Here is a 23,676-nt window from a genome sequence, read left to right as displayed (position 1 = left end):
AAGTGAAGCTTTTATGAAAACCCATTAGCAAACCCATTAGTGAACCGTTAGCAAACGTTTGAAAGCAATGGGAATGATCGAGAAGCTAGGAAACTGGGCCCCACATGAATTGAAAAGGAGGGACATCGCGAAACGTTTAACGATTTGTGAACTGCCGTTTCAAAAACGAAAACCGGAAGTCGTTTTTGCATCGAATTGGCTGGCATTGACTGGCGGCGAAAAATGGATTCATTACGATAATCCTAAGCGCAAGAAATCATGGGTGCGTCCCGGCGAACCACCAACGTCAACGTCAAAACAGGATATTCATGGAAAGAAGGTCATGTTGTGCATTTGACGAAATCAAGTCGGTGTAGTGTATTATGAGCTGCTGCCGAGTCAAACCATCGATGCTGAACGCTACCGATGACAGTTACTCAATGTGAATCGAGCACTAAAAGAAAAACGCCCGCAATACGCCAAAAAACATGACAAAATTATTCTTCTCCGTGACAATGCTAGACCACATGTTGCACGCCAGCCAATGAAGGAAATCTTGGAGGTACTTGGATGGGATGTCTTACCCCATTATCGCCCTATTCATCGGACGTTGCTCCTTCAGATTACCATTTGTTTCGATCGATGCGGCATGGCCTTTCTGAGCAGCACTTCAGTTCTTTCGAAGATATCAAAAAAATGGCTCGACGACTGGACCGCCTCGAAACCAGAATTTTTCTACCGCGGAATCCACGTGTTACCCGAAATGTGGGAAAAGGTTGTAGCTTCCGAAAGACGATATTTTGGATAAGATATAATGTACCGTTCTTTTGGAACAAACATGAATTTTTGTAGCAAATAATAGCGAGAATTAACTCAAGCACCTAATAAATTGTTATATTTAAGTCAGTAATCGAGGAGTTTATGATTCTGTATCAATGTGTGATGTTCGATTAGTAAGTTTTGCCTGTCAGTAACAGGGTTGTTCGTACATTTTCCACCTGCCGGTAACACAAATATACATATGTCACAAATTCGAAAATGTCAGTGTACATGTCAATAAATGGCACTCTCTTCCGTCATTTTTTAGGAGAATATATTGTTACGCTCGCGCGGGGAAATAAAACGAGACAACGTTAAGCGGGAAACAACTTCAACTATATTGTTACGCCCGTGTCTTGATGCCCGCGCTTTTAGCGCCCTGAACATACAGCTGATTCTCTTGGCAACGAGTCGTAAACAACAGATGATCAGCGTTGACGGATAAACAACGGGTTAGAGAGATTCTTTCTGGGGCGGTTGAGTCGTCGTGACGTGTGCGACGGTCTTTAACGAAAGAGAGAGCTTGAGCCTGCGAGTTACGTGTGCTTCCTTGTAAATAGCAAATATATTGTTACGCTCGCGCGAGGAAATAAAACGAGACAACGTTAAAAAGAAAACAACTTCAATTAATAACTATAAATTAATAAAAATCTTGTAATAAATAAAAAAAAATTCAATATAACCAGAACCCCAAAACGTTCGGACTTTCAAACGAAATAAATCGCATGTATTTAAAAAACGCGCATTATTAATTTATCGATTCATTAATTTATTTCCACGATGAGATTACTTTGTCATTAATTGAGATATTCACCTAATCCTAATTTATACTCGCTACTATAAATTAAGTCACATCTCGATCCTCAGTGTTGCCCGCTCGGTCGGCTAGTTGGGAGACGCGATGCCGCGAGGAAAAGAAATGGCTAGCCGTCGGGAGGGCTTTCTATCGCGCGTTATGAAACCGCATATATTGAAACCATCTGTCACGTTGAAAATGTAGTCTTAGATATGTCGGGGAAAAAATAGCGGAAAGCGATGTAGGCCGGCAATTTTACATATCATCGCGCCGGTCGGCATTACGGCTGTGATACATGCGCGAGGCACCGAGAGCGGGGGCGTTCTTTCCCTGAGATCTTTCCGTAAATGGGAAGAAATTCCGACACGGGAGCAACAAGGCTCGTCACGCACAGCACAATATCATCGACAGGCCGCGGATATTCCCGTGCGATCAATGTGAGAAGTCCGCGGGCATAACAAGGACGACGTCGTCAATACTCGGGACAATAATGCCCCGCGCGGATGTCGTGCAAACGGAATGCCGGCAGAGGTGAATCGGAGTTGTGAAATACAGCAACTCGCGAGAAAGGCGGGAGAAGGGAGAGAGAGAGAGAGAGAGAGTTTCCACAATCGAAGACAGAGTTAGATGCGCGAGTTGGAAGTGACGAAGAGGTAAATTCAGCAGAGCAAGGCGGGAGGGGGGGGAGGGGGGTGTGATCGGTAGCGCGGTGACGACGAGCGGGCGGCGGTAACGACGGCGACGACGATGTGATCGGAGTGGACAGGGCCGTGATAAATCAATATATTCTACTCACGCAATGGCGTAACGACGTCGAATCTCCGCTCGAGCGTGTCCCCTCTCTCTCTCCCTCTCTCTCTCTCTCTCTCTCTCTCTCTCTGCGAGTATGCAGTTATGAAAACTGAAGCGACGAATAAAAATCGAGTGGGATCCTTGTTACGCGGAGTGCTCGTCCGAAAAGAACTTGTCGATCGTCTGCTAAATTGATTCGAGCAGATCTACCGTGATTTAGAGCGCAAATGTTCGTCGATCGATAACACGGAGGTATTTTTTTTCGCTCCTCCCCTCTGCCTCCCCCTGCCGAACGACGTTGATAAGCAGACACAGAACGAACGTACCCGGACGTAAATTGAAATCGCCATTTGATATTCAATAGCGCGAGTCGAATAAAGAGGGAACGTTTCTCTTCCTCCTTGCTCCTTCCACCACCGTTTGTGTACCTTCGCCGTATCCCGTAAAAAATATTTTTCACTCATCGACTTGTTCAGCTCTCCCCCGTAAATATTTTCCGCGCGGTGTGCGCTATGGCGGCACTGTTCCGCCTGCGACGGCAGGAAATCATTTCCTCCGCTGCGGAGGGAGATGTAGGCGCGCGTGCGTTTCGTGATGTACGGCATAAGCTTCTGATGAAATTTTCACAGAGACACGTTCCACCAGCGAATATCAGCGGGTATGAGCGGGTAACTCCTTGAAAATGTTATGAGTTACTTTCCACCGGTTTGTAAAAAGCTCTCGACTCACCCCACACTCCCCCCTTCTGTGTTGGTTGTTAATAATACGTTCAATTCGCGCAACGCGCGCGCGCACGGGAAACAATTCGTCTCCGTGGCGCAACTTTCGGCTTATGTAACTTGCGTAAATATCTCAGACGCGGAATACAAATTCGACGAGATATCGAATTTGCGCGCGATCGACGGGGAAGAATTAGCGGTTCTGTGAAATTTTCGCAAACCGACAGGCACGCGAATTTACGTGTTTCGCAACTTTCGCGCGTGTGTCTATTGCAAACGTGCGACCGCGCTGGTTTATCAATCGGTGTCCGCTCGTTATAAAGGTCAGCTCGCCGTGATCACCGTGCGAATTGACCGTCACGCTAGAATTTGCGAATTAACTCGTCAATCTATGTTTTCCGATATCGCGTCTATTTCAAACCGTATTACGTGCTGTAGCATCGATTCATCGCATCCGGTTTGCCCTCCTCTCTCTCTCTCTCCCTCTCTCTCTCTCTCTCACACTGGCACAACAGAAATAACCAATTATAACAATAAACTTCAAACCAGGAACTCAAACCGAATGAAAATATCGGTCCGGTTCCGATTCCGGTCTGTTAAAATATTTAATAATAAAGGTTCCGGTTTCGGTTTTCTGGACAATGAAAGTACCTGTAAACCGTTTAAATTACGGTTTTTTTCGATTCTGGGTCTTTAAACTTGTTTCCTCATTGAGATTTTTATTTATTTAAATTATATATATATATATTTTACATGTTCCGTCAGAAAAAGGTTACAAATAACGAGGATAATATATACCCGAAAAAGTTAAGAACAGAAGATGGGAATAGAAATGTGAAGAAATGTCACCTACTCGTCGGAGAAGTGATATTATGTTTTATAATACAAATAAATAAATAAATAAATAAATAAACAAATAAATAAATATATGTAACGCGTACAATAATATATTATAAAGAATAATATCACTTCTCCGATGTAGATGACATAGCATGTAAATTATGTAATTACAGAGAATATTTGGAAAATATCTCGATATTCTCCGAGCTTTCTCAGAATATACATGTTCCGTTAGAGCAATTTGTACAATTTGTACAAAAAGAATGATTTTCTATTTATCCCAAAATTGTAATAAATTACTTCTTCTCTTTAATCCTCTACTGTTCAATATCGTATGCTTGAAGTTTATTTCCTATTTGACGCGATAACTAATCGATGTTCTGCTTTTTCGTGAGAACTAGAATTTCACTGTGAAATGAGAAAAATTATTATCTAGAATCACAGAATAAGAACCGAAATAGTGAACCGAGAAGAGGTCGCAACCGGAAAAAAAAAATGTAACGGTTCCGATTTCGATTTCGGTTTTGTAGGCTTTGTAAAATTCCAATACGGTTTATGGTTCGACAAAAATACCGATTTCCGCGCGGTTTTCGGTTTCGATTCCGAACCGGGGTCCTTTCAGCCAGTCACCCCGCGAGCCGAATAAACCGGCGATTCATCGGCGAAATAAGCCGCGCGAGATTCCTCTCGTCGGTGTAAATTCGCCGCATGACCACGAGCGCCGCCGTTATCGCGGCACTTGCCGCTAACTGGAATTAATATTCCGGGCCGAGAGCTCGAGTTAACCCAAGGCATTCCACACGTACGCTTGCAACGCGAACGGCAACGTGCGATTGTGCTGGCGCGTAACGCGAACGGAGGAGCGTCATTGACGGCGCGAGGACGACCCGCGTCTTTCCGCGGCCACGCGTGAACTCTCCGAGCGGTGAAATATACCGCTTCTCTCCGCCGCCCTACTTGATTTACGGCAATTAGACGTGCGTTGCACGCGTCCAACTTGTATCCGGCGGCGGTTTCTAATATCTGTAATCTGCCAGCCGGGATAGTTAATTTACCGAGTTTGCTGCACGCGTACAAAGGACATGCACCTTCGTCGGTATCCGTCGACGCTTCCGCCTTCATCGTCTATAAGCGCAGATTCCTATCTTTAGGAAGGCGAAAACCCTTTAACCCTCGCGTAAGTTCGCTTTTGCTTCCTGTTTAAACGATCCAAGTATCTGGAAACTTAATACAAGTTCAGTACACGAGGAAGATATAACTGAAAAGTGTCTTACGCAATGCAGGGAGAGAGAGAGAGAGAGAGAGAGAGAGAGCACAGTTAACCAATTTCAGCTACTCGTGCTAATAATCTCAGTTAATAAAGTTATATTTCGCAGCAAATCTATTTTACCTTTAATAGCCAACTTTTAATAATGATAGGAAAATTCGAACAATTGAGATTTAACTTTTATCACTGAGATCCGTATTAATAGTTGCATCTTGTATGAAAGACCGTGTAAAGTTTACTTTCAGACGCTGTACGGCTCATTTTATCGGTTACGAAACATCTGATGGTGAATTTTGAGGTGGTCTTGAATAAAATCCGATTATTAATACGGGCCTCAGTTATTTCTCTGAGTGCGGAAGCTCCGGTTTCTCGTCGTTAATTATATCGCAAAAGAGACAAAGTATTTATGCCGGATATCAGCCCGGAGCCATTTTAATTTGTCGCAGTGGGAACGAAGATAGAAGAAGCATGAATGTGCTCCCGAATAATTTTCTTCGTTCAAAAGCTATTTAGTTACGTAGTGATGACGTAATCGCGATGCTCGAATAAAAGAGTAAATTAGAACGTAGAGCCGCGCGAGGGCCCGATATTATTATGATTATGCAAATATACGCGGTGGTTCCCTTTGAAGCGGAGCAACGATATTCGCAATAATATAACGCGAGCAACTAATTTCGCGCGCTAATTCGGCATGACGATGCGAATGAAACGCGCGAACGCGACGCATTCGACAAAGCGTAATGCGCGCCGATGGAAATAGCATGTATCGCCGCGAAGGCAAGGTGCGTGCGACCTTTATTATTTGATCACGTTACGCCGATTCGATGCCGATCGCATTAATGTTTGACATTTAATTCCGCCGTTAATCCTCGGCGTTGCGCGCGCGCGCGCGCGGCTGGAAATTGGCCGCCGGTGGAAATCATTCGGTTCCTTCCGCGCGCGAATAAAACATGAATTATTCGGCAGAATGTAATTATGCGCTATTCTCCGCGGTATTTATATATACGATCAGCTGATATCACCGGCCCTGGACGCATATAAATTAATTAAGCGCTGCGATCCGTGAAACCCGGACACGTCTAGGGGGACGTCGAAGCGGCCGTTGAAGCGTGGCGCAGCCTCCACCGATTTCGTAACTGACATCCCGGCTGATATTTGATTTATCCTGCAGTCGCTGACCTGAATTACTCGGACAAGGTAAGGAGAAGCGCGGGTATTGTCAATACAACGTCGGATATTGATTTTAGCCGCGTCTTCGGCAGATATGTTTTTTCTTTTTTTATAAATAAAGTTGAAACTTCCCCATCCTCTCGGGCGATCCTTCAGCCGTTTCCGGCGAGTCCGTAGAGACAGTGCATTGTAATTCCCTGCCCCGTCGAGAGGAGCTCATTCATTTTCGATCTTGTTAATCGTTTACACACACGACCCTGAAATGACGTATCGCTCCAAACGGCAGCGTATAATTCAAGTTATTTATCCTACAACGGAACTGCATTCGAATTTGTTGTTTCCCTCGATGAGACTTAGAATTTAAGAAAGCAGCGAAGCCAATCGGACGTTGTCGAATTTTTACGATACTTGAAGCAACATTTTGCAACAAAACGGCGGCTCATCACCATTCAGCATTCTACAGTTTTACTACATTCGCTGTATTCTACATTTTAAGCATACACTCGTCCAAAAAGCGCGTTTCCATTTCTGGTCTTCCTTTTATTTATCAGGATATCGCATTTTCTCTCTCTCTCTCTCTCTCTCTCTCTCTCTCTCTTTCTTTTCGAGTTACATCGGACAAGTCGACAAAATTTATTTATATTTCTCCACAAACGCGCGCGCGTCAGATTTTCTTCACGGGGGATATTGGTGAATGGTCGTTTTCGCCGATCGGCCGATTGGGCATTGCTTTTTTTTTCCAGTGGAAAGGAAATAATATATTCGTAGGTACTGCAACGTATATATGCGTTTCCTGGTGCGGTGCGCGATGGCGTCCATAATTGCCGCCGCAATGAAGGTTGCGAACGGTCTGGCAATATCCAAGTTACAACGCTTAAATGCTGTTAATGTTCCGTAAGCTGAATACAGTACAATATGTAAGGGCATAATGAAATCTAATGAAAGTTCGGAGCCTGTCAATTGGAAGCAATGAGATTCAAGTTCTAAAAGCTACTCCCTGCTTTAATATAATCCCCTGCATATTATTTAGTAGCCAATTAACCGTACCGCTATTAATGTTAATATTTCTCACTAAATTTAATTCAGTTATTAACGCATGATAACACGAAAGTATCGCGAATGTGTGTAAATTTTACGTAAACGCAGCTTTTGAAGCGAAATCACATTAAACTTTTATATCGTTCTCTGAAACGTAATGCGCTGGATCGGCGAATAAAAACAAATATCTGGCTTTCGTTCTCCCCTATCGCTTAAATACGTCTTAATTGTCATCCTTTATCCGGATGACCGATTTTATTTATCTGCATTAGCCGGTTGTAAAAATACGGCCATGACAATTCCGTTACACACGTAAACGTCGCGTATGGGCTTCAATGTTCGCCGGGGATAATCCGGCTTTACATCTCATCAAAATAACAATGCGACATAATATCCGGATGAAATCGAGTTCGCGAACGCACTGTGACTCCGCTCGCAAATCGCCGCGGCATTTTGCGCCCAGCAAAAACCGATATTCTCGCTTACACCTGCCTACGGGTTTATAACGGGTCGCTTTCCTAATTTTTGATTACATTTTTTCGGACAGTCCCGAGAGAGATAAACATGACAACAGAGCGAATACGTTTTCTCGCGCGACTGCGACGTTACACGGAGATTTAAAGTAACCGCTGACGTACGCGCGATCAAATTAAATATTGATCACACGTCGTTTCTGGAGGCCAAGACGAAAAAGCGGCTTTTCGAAAATGTCCATTTGCAACCATGCATCACGCGTTGTTAAAGCGTAATAAAGGCATTAGAGAAAGAGCTGCGATGAGTTCCGCCACGGTTCGCAGAGTTGATCGCGTACTTCTGAACGAGCCGGCGATAACAGAGTTGCGGAATTAGATTTAACAGATATCCGGTAAATAATAGCACGTCAAAAGGAATGGCTCTGGACGGTAGTCCCGTATTTTTCCCATTTCCTGAAATAGCACTCGACCGAGAGGAGGCGTCCACATTACCTGATCTTCTCTCCTTCGAGAGGCGGTGTCTCATCCATTTTAATTCCCCTCTTCGCATCACGTGCCCCCGCGTCTTCATCCGCGGATGACGAAATTGCCCTTCGCGAGAAAATTTCATCTCGCTCTTTGCTCCCGGTTATTAATTGTCGCGGGGACACGCGTGCCCGCTTTCGCGCTTTTATCCCGTTTACAGTATCCTCGTAAGATGAGGATTTACCGAGCATGCTTCGTTAAAAAGAGCGCCGGTGCAAGAAGAGACGTGGACGAGGAGGGTCCTCTCTTCATTCGAAGGAGCTTTCGCTCGATTTCTCAAAGTGACGTAAACACGAATACGTCGCAAATGGCACTTGCGAGCCGCATTGTGCGCCACTAATGCGATCGTTTGCGGTTTCTCAAGGAGATATTCCACTCCGCTTAAAGATTTTGACGGAAAAATGCGAGGAATTTCGACGGAATACGTTTCCGCGAACGTCACGTTAATCCATTACGCTTAACTTGAATTTCACGGAGATAGATCGCTGCGCGAACACGTACAGTCGAATATAAGGCGCGTCGCAAAACTAGCGAGATACATTTTGATGGCACGTGTTAAAAGTTGAACAAAAGGTAAACGTGTGCGAAATATTTCGGCATTGGATTATGCATTAGCGACCGAGATTTACGAGCTATTAAATGTGAAAAAATTCTTACGAGAACAGAAGATTTCACGAGGATGCCCGGTCGAAGAGGAAGTGATCGGTGGAAGTTTTCAGCAAGTTGGGGGAGGAAGCTGATTTCTCGCAAGTTTCCCACACGCCTTGTAATTGTTCACCTCGTGAATGCTTCTGAGTCAAAGTTTAAGTTCTCACTATGAGGGTGCGTTATAAAACTTGCAAAAATACCGTCATGGCCGTTAGACTCACTGCTTACCAACCAGAAATCGAAGTTGAGCGTCGTAGAACGCGGTTCGGAGTTGGATGGGTTTACTCGGCCGCCACTGGGATTTTTTTTCTTTGTGTACGTATACTTGATCATTCATAAAAAGGTTCGTGAAGATTTGCTTGCACCCGCTTCTTCAGAACGCCCCAAGTGGGCCACAATCAACTTCCGGTCGCTTATGTTAGGCTTGGAATACTTTTACACGCAGTTTATCGGCCGCTTAAACCGCATGCTCACCGAAAGCTCGCTGAAAACTTCGTTTCGACTGGGTGTACATACATCATGTATTCATGTTCTCCAATTAATTTTCAACGAACTTCTCTTGAAACGTGAACTTCGACTGCGATTATAATCTACGAAAGCTTTTATTAAATTATGAAGTGGTAATTTTAGAGCGTCCTATATACATATGTATATACACATATATTTTAGGATGTCATATATATATATATATATATATATATATATACACGTATATAGGTGTTCATACATATGTATCTTGATAGCCATTTACTGTAAATAAGAGAAGCTAGACGACGGAGGATATCGTGTACCATCGAGAATGGCGTCGTGGAAACTCCCTTAACAGCATTAACATTTCAGGCTGCCGCTCGAGCCGGGCTACGAGGACGGCAAAAACCGATCAGCAACAGATTATACCAACTGGCAGCAACGCACTACGATTATATAGGATTACTTGCCATAGGAAATAGCGGCGCTAGCGTCGCTTCCTTCTGGTTAATTTTAAACGGACTTTGGGAAAATTTCAAATTGAGGCTCAGTCAAGAACGTATCTGTCAACACGTTCGCGCCAGCCGTCACACACGTGCGACGCAGGGATCAATCTTTTATGAGAGACCAGCGTCGCATACATAGATATGATGTTAAGTCATCCGAAAAGTTCTGAGAATTTTTGAAGCACTGAAATAAAAATGTATCCGCAATGTTCCACCGATAATTAATCCGTGACATATTGTCCATTTTAATCTGTCACTTTACGCCATCTCTCGGGCAAAGGAAAAATCCCATGCTCGTAAAATGACTCGAAGAATGTAGTCGGGTTGGCTTTTGACTTCTTCCAACGAATCGAACCTTTCATCCCTCAAGGAGTGCCGCAATGCCTGCGACAAATGATAGTCAGAAAGGACAATGTCGGGTGAATATGAAGGGTGGACATCCCACCCATACTCAATGAGTTTTCTGCAGACCGCCGGTGAATCACGTGGCGTTATCATGCCTTCAAGACGATGCCTCTCTTTTATTCCTCAGTTTTGGATGCTTCGTGGCAAAGATTTCCTTCAGGTCAGCTGGTTTGGCGCAGTATTTGTCAGAATCGATTCTCTGGAAGGAGCTCAACGTGGACAACGCCATTGCAACTCCACCAGATGCAAAGTGTAACTTGTTTTCAGCGCACCCCCGAGGTCGTTCGTGCAGGTGAAGTCGGCTTTCCCTATGATCCTTTTCCTATCACACTACGGTAGATCGCCCATTTTTCGTCGCTGATAACCAACGATTTAAAAAAAAGACGCCTTGGAATTTTTCCCTAACCGTTTGAGTGCCAAGGAGCGATTTTGCGCTTTTTCCGTTTCGCTCGAAAAGTACCAGCGTTCTAGGCTGCGAAGCCGATAACCGGCACACGCTCGGCTTCTGTCGATGCGCGACTTTACGGCTACCATTCCGTTTTGGGTAAAAATGAAATAACGAGACAACTGATAAAAGAACGAATTTTAATTGCAATCTAACATTTGGATGCAATCATCGGAGAATAAGACAAGCGCTATCGCGCCGTTTGGCATTTCTGGATGGGGAATAAGACAAGCGAAAAAGCGGCACGTTTGGACGGGGAAACAGCAGAGACGCGTGGCACTAAAACGGTTAAGAACGCGTCGCACGCGTCAACACGAACGTTCAAGTCAATGCGTGAGGAACCCAGACATCGAAGGCGACTCACGTAACCCATCGTTTCAAACGGTCACGCTCCTGGTGACGTCGAGATCCTGAGAGAGTCCCGGCACACTTCTGCAGGGATTTTGTCGACTGCTTGCTTCAGGCGGTCTTTGAGCGGCGTGGAAGGTCTTCCAGACCGTGGGAGCTCGAAATCTTCGAGCTCGAAATCGCAGGAACCATCGGCTGACTGTTTGATTTGACACAGCATCTTCCTCGTAAACGTCGCATATTTCACGGGCAGTCTTCGCGGAGGTCTTCCCTTTCGAAAGCGAAGAAGCGTTGCGCAAACGAAGCTTTTGGCTATTCATCTTCGCGCCATCTAACATCGCCTGCTCTGTTTGTCAACACCAAACCCGTACTTGAAAGAGCAAAGCGCCCTCTTTCAAATGAGCCCTCACCTGTCGGCCCACGTACTGCCGAGCAAACTGGTCCCAGGCGCGACAAATGGCAGGGATTCTCCGAACTTTTCGCACGACCTAATATATCTAGACTGAGCGTTGAGAAGTGGATCGAAGACCCACATAGAAAAGGATGCACTTTATATTTGGTGTCCCTCGTGTTCTCTCTCTCGTTCGTGCATAGACCACGTGAGCGAGAAAAAACGCAAGGAACACAAAGTCCTTATCTGTGTGCATCTCGATCCCAATTCTTCGAATAAAGGCGGGCGTTCGATCTAGATATATTATATTTATAGTCATATATGTGTCATACATGTGTCATACATCTTTTATATCAGACATATTTCATGTCCGCATTATCAAATTAAATATTATGTAATTTTAGACAATTACATAAAAAAAAATACAAGGTAGTCTACGGGGAGAGTCCCCTAGAGAGAGAATCCCCCGAATAAACTGTGGTTTATTGGTGATCGTATTAGCGTGTCTTTCACCAAACTCAGGTTAAACTAATCAATCAGTGATAATAAGAATTGCTAGCACCGATTTGCAGTCCTGTAACTTGTTCAACAATAATCAAAAAGTTAATAACAGGTAATATTTGACCAGCAGTAATTTTAAATTGTCGGTTAGATTAATCAGAGTTTGATGAAAGTCATTATGACACGTCCGTTACCATCTTAAAGGTTTCTGACCCATTGCTGTAATTGTCTTGTTTGATAACGTCGGAAGCGAGTAAACGCATGTCCAAAATTCCTGCGAAATACCTGTTGAAATAAAAGGATACATTCCGATGGCACTTACGATTGATTAAACTTAAATAAAAATTTGCTTCTTTAACAACTGATAAATTAAACTAACTAACTTGCGATTGATTAAATTTAAATAAAAATTTGCCTCTTTAACAACTAATAAATCAAACTAACAAGTAAACTAATTAATAAAATATATAACATGCAGCCTTCCCTTTTAACCTTCTTATCTCACGATTTTGTTTATTTTTGTCGTTTAATTTTACGGCTTATTAACCGTTAAAGTAAAAGGAAACCTTTCGGGATATTTCGCGCACATGTGTTTAATCGATTGCGAGTATCATTTTATGGAGTCCTTTCATTCCACCGTATTCCGCAAAGAATTTGGAGTATACGCAGCGCTTTCTCACTTCTGAGGCCGCTAATCAAGATGGCTGCGGCGAGCAAACAGGAGCCGCGATGTCGAAGACTGAGCACGGTGGTGTTCCACAGTGAAATGTTTATTGAGGAAACAAAATAAGTCTCACGTTTGTACGAGAGTTCCTCTAAGTGAGAAGAACGTGGCGTCGAAAGTAGCGGAACGTCTTTCCGCGTAGTAGGTGAACTCGAGCTTCTCATCCTTATGCGCCATCAACTGCATCTTCACGTTTATACGCGGTGATTCCGCCACAGCGTGGGACGAGGTACGCCCGCGTTTCTAACCCGTAACCGTGGTTCAAATTAATTCTCATTTCAGGAACAGCTGGCAGGTACGGCTTGCCAACTTTCGCGTAAATCACCGCGTCGCACAGGCGAGGACGGGAGTTCACAGCCCTGGTCTAGTATTTTTTTTTTATTAAATATATATAAGCGACTCGTGCGCGCAAATTCAATTTGCAACAGCTCGTCGTTGTTATGCGGTATTAGTTTTTTCGGCGACGAAAGAAAAAGTAGAGGGACAGAAGAGAGGGGGGAGAAGGAGGAGGAGGGAGTGAGAGAGGGGGAGGACGCGGTGGATCAACGGAGGAACAGAATGTTTATATACAACTTGGTCCATTCCATCCATCTAGTTTAAATTTCTATTTACTTCCACGCCGAAAGTTTACGACGAAGGCTCGAATGTCGTGTACGAGTTTGCGAGAAGCGAAACGAGAGCGTAAACGGATTTCTCTCCGTCCGACGATGGTGGGTTAAGGACTCGCTATTATTTAGAAAAGTTCGCCGTCCTTACTTTCCTTTCTCGTCCTGCCGCTTTTAACGAAGCGGGAGGTTCCACGAATCTCGAAGGTACACGGCAGATGGTGTTTTTCACGCCAAGTATTTCACCTTTAATCTTCGCACCTCCGCGCCACGTGAGGACGTTCCCCGGATATAATGAGAGACACCTGCGCGCAGAGATGCGTCTGTATGCGAGGATTGCACACACGTCACACGTAAGACGTGCGAAATTCGGGAAAACGGGCGAACGGATTTTTAAGGATGCTTTCCCAGCGCATCCAGGCCGCGAGCGTATTTATTTTTAATTAAATCGAGTTCCCCCCGCCGCGGAGCCGCGATGTTTACACTCTTCATTGAAGATCAAGTTGAGCAGCGACGGGACCGGATTAAATTATTAGTAGAAATGATACGCGCGGTCAGAAGGGAAGGAGGACGCGATATTTGTTATCAATCAACGGGAGTCGGCAAACATTATCGCGGAGAAGAATTAATTCATCATTTTGTAGGGGAACCGCGCAAAATTGTTAAAACGGGGCCGAGCGATTTATTTCTCCACCCGTGCATACAATTCGCCGCTCCTGCGGCCAGTTGTTACAGCTCGTTGCGCGCGCCAAGTTGATCGAGATCGATCGTACGAGTCTGTTTTCCAATTGATAAGGACGGGGTTATCACGAGGCTCATATTTCTCTCGGCGCCGAAAATCGTCGATTCGTCCCCGGACTCGCGCCGGTCGCGAGACGCGCTGAAAGTGAAAGGCCGGGGACGACGTTTCAGAGCGGTGATAAATCTCGTGCTTCATGGTCGGGAAAAAAGGAAGGAGGAAAAAAGAAATCTCGACGATGTACGCGCGCACGCGCGTTCCTACCGGAGGAAAATTCGCCGAAAATGGATTCCAATCCTTTTGTAATCCTTTTGAGACTGTGCGTGTTCCGCTTTGCACACGCGCTTTTTCGCGCGTCGAGGCAGGAAGGAGGGAGCCTTTTCCTCCCTGGTTACGTCATCGCCCATCAGGCGCGGCGTTTTCGCGATTTCAGCGTAAAAAAGTCGCCCAGTTTTTTCCTCGCAACTTTAATTACACCGCGGATCCGTTTGATGCGCAGATCCGTTTGATCCGCACGACGCACGTATCATGACGCGTATGGTATTGATCGCTCCGTTCTTCACCAGCGATATCTCAGCGTTGCTCAGCGCGAATGAGTCCCACAGGAAACAGGCGAAGTCGTAGAATTTCGCGTCAGACACTGGACTAATTACGATGCGCGTTACTCGCTTACACGTTTGAATCTGTTGAATCTGATTGTCTTATCGTTTACTTAAAGAGAGAGAGTAGACACGCCTGCCTATTTCTTGTTCACAATGCTGCGCAATGGCTATCTCGATCTGAACTGTCGTTTAGTACCATTACGATATAGGAATAGCACCGAGAACTTCGATAATGCTTTATATTTCCGGTGAGGGTGTTCGGCTTGGGCGTATCGCATCCACTTTTTTGTATCATGACCGTTGATTTTGAGTAGAATCGGCAACTCAGTCATAGTAAATGCAACGGTAACAATGCATATATGCATTTATCTTGTTTATTCCTGCTGCGTTTCTTTATTTTTTCAAATATGCAATATTTTTTACTTCTTTCTGTGTACGTTAAGAGGTGTTCAATTAAAATTATAATCATTTTCAAAGATATTTTCTTTCGGTTTTTAATCCAAAAAATAGTAGCAGCAACTCAGTAAATGCAACGGTAACAATGCATATATGCATTTATCTTGTTTATTACTGTTGCATTTAATGCGATTGAATCACTGATTCTTCTCGAAACCCGAAATAACCTAGCCGGAAGTGGGAAGCATTATTGGAATTCTCTGCAGAAGAAAGGGATGAATAACGTAACAGTGTTCTCGAACATTCCCGTCGTCCGAAGGTTATCCGATCTTAGCCTCAGTTTGCCATTTATGGGTCGAATCGACCCAAGCGAAAATTTAACCGTAGCTGTTGAATCTTGAGTTCTCGCACATATAAACATGGAATTATTTTCTCAAATATGCAATATTTTTTACTTCTTTCTGTGTACGTTAAGAGGTGTTCGATTAAAATTATAATCATTTTCAACGATATTTTCTTTCGGCTTTTAATCCAAAAAATAGTAGCAGCAATATGCATGTAAAGCTTTTGCCACTGACACTACCAGTAATACTTACTGGAAAAATTATTTTTTTGATTATAATTCTTTCAGTTACGCAATTAATTACAAATATACACTTTTCTCAGTTTAGAATCAATATGCTATTTTGATTGACACATTTTTCAAATTTATCTTTTATATATTCAAAACTATAATGTCTGCAAACATAGATTTATAGATATTTAAATGCGAACATATCAGGAAAATGATTGGGTCTCGCACAGACTCAGTGTGTCAAAGAAAGCAGCAATAGCATTTTGGAATCCTAAAGATGATTATCACTTTTTCTATTTTTATTAGTTTAAAAATAAAATATATAGTTTCGAGCTCTCGTATTCTCGATATGTTCACACATATTTTCATTTCAAACTTATTTTTTGTTTCATATCTGCCGCAGAGCTTGTACAGCCATACGGTGGGTGTGGTTTTCGGAAGTGTAATTTGACAGAAAACGCGGGCGCGTTATGAAAGGTTCTAATACGAGCTAAGCAAGAAGTCGGCGCGAGAATAGGTTAACAAAACTTAATAATAGTCTTGTGATTGAGAACTGGGATACAATTGTCGGTATAGAAATTATTGAATAACAATGATCGCAATGGGTAACATACACGTCAGTCTATGTACATTTTTATCGTTAAACCGTTCATTCCCGTGTCTGATCGGCGAAATTAGATGTTCCGTATCTGTAGCAGAATGTAACTCCCTGGTTCTCGGTACTTCGTTGCGTCAGAAAAATAAAAAAAAATGATGCTTTTGTTCGTCTGTGTGATTTCTATGTAGCCGTAGGAAATCCAGTGACAAAAACGAGGTATAGATCTTTAGTTTGTTTTTACTGGTAATTAGTGAAATGATTTGGATGCAAAGTAATTCTTGAGCCCAAATTCACTGACAATATTTACGTTAAGAGATAGATTGTAGATTTCTGCATGTATGAGTTTATGCCGTACATTTAAATACGCTGCTGAAAACAATCAGAGGATCGCTTCTTTAAATGTCCATATTATTTAATAAAAGAATAGATTCAAACAGAAAATAGTATCTTCTTAAAAATATTTGTATTTTTGATATTTCATATATTCAATCTTTTATATATATATTCTTAATTGTTAGAAAACTTATTTTATATACATTTTTTCTTGACTCTTATATTAATTGATTTAACATATAAAATTACCCAATGAATTACTCACATATAAATTCCTAATTATTTGAAACAGCAAATGCGCATCAGAATTACGCTAATAAAGTATGTGAAAATCGTTTTGCTTACTTCGTTTGCAATAAATTGTGCAACTGTCATGAATAAATTCCTAAAACTTTTGCATGTGAGTTAAAATCTCCTTTCGGTCGAAATTAAATTGCATTAATTATATTCAGTATAGCATACATATTTACTGTTCATTTGTTAGTTGGGATAATTGAAAAACAAGAACTTTAATTAGCGATAAAATATGTGTGTTCACAGAATGGGATATTTTCCGAAATTTCCGTATGTTTGAAAAATGGTAAAAACGTGTGACTCGGACCCCGCCGGTCGGTAGTTTTTCGCCTCTGTGCTCGGTACTTCGAGGTGCGATGCCGGTTTTCCCAGGCGTTCGTCAGGGCGAGTGAGTGAAGATGCGAGTGTTCAGTAATTGCTATTTATTTAATTCCTCACGTTTCTCGGTACAGACTTCGTGACATCGGGCCGTGCTTGAAATCTATCGAATAGGATGTCAATATTACGCCGACAGACTCAGACACGCTGCCCCTGTGTCTCTTGGTATTGTGTTTCGACAGGTTGTAGTCGGCAATTCGGCCATATCGAGGTTCGCGGGATAATGAGTGTCTCACGACTCGCTTGGCTCGTGACGCTCGCGGTGACGGTGTTTTGCTTCCGGCGTGTTTATACGAGGTCTGTTCAAAAAGTATCGCGAATTTTGTGTTTTTTCAAAAATTATTTATTTATTCATGAATATCTATTTTGTCTCCTTCAAAGTAATCCCCATCAGATATTATACACTTGTGCCAACGTTTTTTCCAATCCTCGAAGCACTACAAAAAATCATTTTTTGTGATCTTGTTCAGCTCCTCCTTCGATGCCGTCTTTATTTCCTCAATCGTAGCGTAGCGTCGTCCTTTCATGTGCCTCTTCAGTTTCGGCAACAAGAAAAAGTCACAGGGGGCCAGGTCTGGGGAATACGGTGGCTGCGGCATCATTAGTGTGTTGTTTTTGGCCAAAAATTCGCGCACAAGCAACGATGTGTGAGCAGGGGCGTTGGTACGAATTTCGCGGCGACCCGTCTCATGCCCAAATCATTAGTAAAAATCGAATGGCACGAGCCAATCGATATGTTTAGGTCCTCAGCAACTTCTCTAACGGTGATTCGACGATTGGCCAATACTATTTTCTTCACTTCATCAATGTTTTCGTCTGTTGTTGACGTGCTCGGGCGTCCGGCACGCTCTTCGTCGTTCACATCTTCTCGGCCCTCTGAGAACATTTTGTACCACCGATAAACGTTGCTTCGGTCCAAGGTAGCTTCACCATATGCCACAGTCAACATTCGGAATGCGTCCGCGCACTTAATTTTGTTTTTCACACAAAATTTCATACAGATTCTTTGATCCATTTTTTGGAATAGGCAAAAATCGAAGACGAGCCAAAACACGTCCAAGCAAAACAGCTGTCAAAGATAAACTGAATATTCAAAATGGCCGAACTTGTCGGCATAAGTGAGGGACATGAGTACCAACATAACGCCACAAAAAATCGAAAATCGAGTATACGTAACCCGCGGAAATTCAAAATTCGCGTTACTTTTTGAATAGACCTCGTATATCGACGGTTCACGTGTCGCGATGCTTGAAAATCTCGCGGTTCGCGTCGATGCGCATGCAGCGGGATGCATTCGCGGCTCGCGGTATTACAGGACGCGGGTATTGCTGCACGCAGAGTGCGCGCGTCGCTCGAGCCCCGGAGCGGAGGGCTCGTCCGGGCCGGCCGACGTGCACGTGGAGGCTTTACGGTATCGTTCGTGGCGGTCGACGGGTTTCGGCGATACCTTCAGTGAGGTGCGGATTGGAGTTCGGGCAGACGCGCTCCATCTGCTCGCCGCGCGGCGCGAAAGTCCGGGGCGTTCGCTTGTCCCAGAGGCGCAATGCCCGCTGACTGGAGTGGAGCGGGCGAGGTGGAGAATTCTCGACCGAGACGGCGAACGCACCATCCATACTCGTCGTCCCTATTCCCAGGTCCGTCACGAGCGAGAAGGCCGGGAACTCCCGGTGGAGACGGCGAACTCATCGTCCCGGAAAGGTATTTCGAGTCCGACGCCCGCGACTTCCACGGGAGAGACAGCGTCAACATTATTGCATCCGGGCTTGCCGGAAGGAAAGGAAGTCGAGTGCGGCTGCGAACTCACAGTTGTGACGACGTCGCGGTTCCTCGACCTGGAGATCGGCACCCGGAGCAGCTGGCGATCTTTCAATCCGGCTGACTCCGGCGGACTCGGCCTCTTTACCACGGCGGAGCGGCCTTTTATACGGCTTTTGCCGTGTTTTCCGGCACGCCCCGTTGTTTAATAACAACGATTGTTGTTATTGGCGTGTACACGTGTTTCACGTGTGTGTCGCGTGCGGAGATGTTATGTGGCGCTAAGCGCCGACTGGTGTTCGGTCGGTCGCGATGTTCGCCGAGGGGGGATGCGTCGTTACAAACGGAATATAACGAAGGTCATCAGGAGTTAAAGTACGAATATATTACAATACCATTTAAATATTAATATTGTCGATATTAATATGTCTATGAAGAAATATAATATTCGAACGTGTAATAACGTTAGATCATCATATTAACGATAAAATTACCATCCGGTTAGCGCAGAGAATCTTTACACGCTTCAAGCGTATCCTTTATTTCTATTGTTTTAATATAATTTTATTAACTCAACCTCTAGAATTGTTAAATTTAAATTTGTACTGAGTGATACGAAAAATTACCTCAGCCAGGAGGATATTTTCCTCCCTTTCTATCAATCGCACCGAAAATGCCGTGATGTTTTTTTTTTTGTAATTATTTACATACCACTCGCGAATGTGAAAGTCACCGGAATTTTATGTACATTTTTTCTCGTACTCATTCAGCCCCATTAAAATGATTACAGTCGCTAATGCAGCGGAGTAAAGTGAAGTGTAGTGAGTGAAGAGCGATTGACGTGGGGACAATGACAGTTGGTCGTTATCGAGACTGGATATTTAGAAGGCTGGACGGTTTCATTTGATAAACTAGACGGCTGGACGTCGTTGGATATCATCGCGAAATTGTTATCATACAATACGAACGCTCACAAAGCGTCGCATTATGAGAATGCATGTTCAAACAGAAATTGATTTTTAATTAGAAAAAGAGTACAAATAGTTATGATTTTGCCAATTAGAGTCATAAAAACTATGAGAAAACTATGAGAATATTCGAACAATTGTAACACATCACTCAATAAGTCTCCGGTCTGACACATATATGGCAACACTGTTGACAAACCCATATGATTTCTGGATAGTAGCATCCTTCAAACGATACATGCCAAAATTTCATGACATTCTGATAATTAGTTTACAGGTTACAGTGGTTTTAGTGACCCCAGTTTTGTAATTTTCAAAACAATGGATAAAAAAGAATTTCGTGTGTTGATTAAACATTGTTTTTTGATGGGGAAAAATACTGTTGAAGCCAAACAGTGGCTTGATAAGCGTTATGGAGACTTTGCACCAGAGAAGTCAGCTATTATTGACTGGTATGCTGAATTTAAACGCGGTCGTACAAACACCGATGATGCTGAACGCTCTGGTCGCCCGAAATCGGCAGTTGTTCCAGAAAACATAAAAAAAGTCCACAAAATAGTTTTGAAAGACCATAAAGTGAAGTTGCGTGAGATAGCTGACACCTTGAAGATATCAGAAGGTAGTGTGTTTACAATTTTACACGAAAATTTGAGCATGCGTAAGTTGTTTTCGAAGTGGGTGCCGCGTTTGCTCACACCGGACCAAAAACAACAACGCGTCGACGATTCAGAGCGCTGTTTGGAGCTGTTCAAGCGAGATAAAAAGGATTTCTTGCGTCGGTATGTGACAATGGATGAAACATGGATCCACTACTACACACTTGAATTAAAAAGATCGTCAGCTGAGTGGACAGCAGCCGGTGAAAGTCATCCAAAGCGACCAAAAACTCAAAAGTCAGTTGGCGAGGTTATGGCATCCGTATTTTGGGACGCGCATGGTATTTTGTTCATCGACTACCTTGAAAAAGGTAAAACTATCAATAGCGAATATTACATGGCATTATTGGATTGATTGAGTGTAGAAATAAAGAAAAAACGGCCTTACATGCAAAAGAAAAAAGTGCTGTTTCACCAAGACGATGCCCCGTGTCACAAGTCGATGAAAACGACGGTTAAATTAAATAAATTACGCTTCGAATTGCTTCCCCACCCACCGTACTCTCCAGATCTGGCCCCCAGCGACTATTGGCTTTTTGCAGACATCAAAAAGATGCTCCAGAGAAGGAAATATGGCTCAAATAAAGAAGTGATTGCCGAAACTGAGACCTATTTTGAGAGCAAAGACAAATCGTTCTACAAAAAAGGCATCGAAAAGTTAGAGGAGCGTTGGAGTGAATGTATCACTCTTGAAGGAGAGTATATTGACGAATAAAGTCGAATTTCTAAAAAAAAATTTGTTTTTCTTAGCTAGACCGTAGACTTATTGAGTGATGTGTTAATATTCGAATTGAAAACACGATATTTCAATTTGTAATTGTACACGGACAAGATTGATTGAATTAATCTGAAATTTGTACACAGAGTGTCTTATCTAACTTAAGCATCTTAAATATATCACTTGCTTTTTATGATAGAAAACGTATTTTTCAGATGGGTTAAAGAAGTTGGAGCATCGCTGGGTCAAATGTATCGAGCTAAAAGGAGACTATGTTGAGAAATAAATCGCCACTTTTCCAAAATTTTCGTTTTTCTTTTGTAGGCTAAGTACTTATCGGACCGCCCTCGTACATATATAACAGGTTCTCAATTTCAATTGTTGATATTGCAATACTGACTGGTTTGCCCGCTTGCGCGTATTTTGCGCTACATTCTTGTTGGGTAATGCCGGATATTTTCCACGTGTAATTCGATTTAATTTATAACGTTGTGTCGTTCGTTTACCTGGAGATTGGGTGGGCAATGATCGAGAAGCTCCAGCATGTGCCTGATGTTCTGTGCGTCTTGTATCACGAAATTCAGCTCCATGTCGAATTCGCCGCCCACGAGCTGCACATGAAAAAGAAAGAGCGCGTTCGATGAATTGTATAAACTCCAGATGTCGTAATTCGCAGGTACTATGTTGCGCATGAAACAATGCCGCAGCCTAAATTCGCTCTATTCTCTCGTATATATTATTGGATTTTACATGTTCAAATTCATGAAATGATAGTCATAAATGGTAAATACGGGGCCACATATTTACACACACACATACACAAACGGACCGGAGTGTTACCGGAATACAGAGAAGAGGAATGTAGANGGGGGGAGGGCAGAGGAATAAATATATCAGTATTTAATCGCGAAAATGTTAGTAACTACGCCATCCGATATATTCCGGATGTACGTCAAACGAGTTTGACATTACGTATCGCCATCCTGTTATATCAAAATCTGACTAGCCATGGTGTACGGCAACAAATAAAAGCGTTTGGACGCAAACAGTTCGCCGATTATCTCATGACAGTGTTATCAATGTATTAATTGATATGGCCTTTTACTGTAAACTTGACTTTTGTGCAAACAATTTCTCGATCCATTAAACGTGTTTCATATCCGACGTTGAGAAACAATAACCAATTTGATACAATACGCATAAAATGAATAAATATCAGCGTTTTCTGTTACCTTACAACATATATTATGTACAATATTATGTACAATATATGTTGTAAGGTAATAGAAAACGCTGATATTTATTCACACACACACACACACACACACACACACACACACACGCACGCACGCACGCACGCACGCACGCACGCGCGAGATTTAACACGAATTATACAATACGATGTGCATACCTCAGCTTTCAGAAATCAATACGATAAAACCGGTACCAGCCGCGTTCCGCGCGCGCATGAAAGATTAACTGCCGATTAACGAAGGACGTTACTTTCGTTTCGCGTTTTTACCGAGAGCAAAAAATCTCTCTCATCGAAGGGGAACACGAGCGGTCGTCATTTGGTGAAGCTTCCTATGTATTTGGTTTCGTCCACGTAGTAACGATGTGTTTTTACGGACGTCTAAGACGCCGCAGACAAAACATTTCGGATACAAAGAGTTTACGGACTACGTCCGCTTGCGGTTCCTCTTCTTTACTAGGAGCGACTTAAATATAGCTGGACCGGAAGTGCTGCCTCCACGAAGAGGGANGGGAACGCTCTCTCTTGCTCATCCCCCCCCCCCCTCGCGCGTCCTTCTCACCGCCCTTCGACTCATCCTACTTCTTTCGAACGTTCGCATCGGCATCGATCACGAATGCCTTACGCCCAATGTTTGCCGATATCTAGATAAAATAATCTAAATTATATATATAATTATCTAAATAATAACCCAGACGAATAAATAGATTATCTTCATTTAGATGGAAGAAATACAAAATATATTAATCTTCATGTTAGATACAAAAGACATGTTATCTTATCTAAAAGTTATCTGAAATGCTGTCCATATTCTGAACTCACTTTTCGACAAAATGAATGAAATAATATAGACTTACGCGTTAAGTCTATATCAGACTAGGGATTAGAGATTAGATTTCAACGAATCAACAAATTTCGGTTTTGTCTCCTTTGGTCTGTTCTTCTTAACTACAC

The 23,676-nt window shown here is 43.1% G+C and overlaps 1 protein-coding gene across 1 annotated transcript in view; it reads right to left on the bottom strand.

Annotated features, from left to right (window-relative positions):
* Positions 1 to 22,080, bottom strand: part of LOC106748965 (neurobeachin-like) — a 98,364-nt gene extending 76,284 nt beyond the window's left edge. Inside the window, exon 1 of the mRNA XM_014627934.1 lies at positions 21,977 to 22,080. Coding sequence (XP_014483420.1) covers positions 21,977 to 22,060 — 84 coding nt within the window. The 5' untranslated portion in view covers positions 22,061 to 22,080. The remainder of the gene's footprint in view (positions 1 to 21,976) is intronic.
* Between the last annotated feature and the right edge of the window lie 1,596 nt (positions 22,081 to 23,676).

The sequence above is a fragment of the Dinoponera quadriceps genome, unplaced genomic scaffold, assembly GCF_001313825.1.
Source record: "Dinoponera quadriceps isolate SergipeBrazil2010 unplaced genomic scaffold, ASM131382v1 scaffold2843, whole genome shotgun sequence".
Taxonomy (NCBI): Eukaryota; Metazoa; Arthropoda; class Insecta; order Hymenoptera; family Formicidae; genus Dinoponera; species Dinoponera quadriceps.
This window is presented reverse-complemented; position numbering and strand designations above follow the sequence as displayed.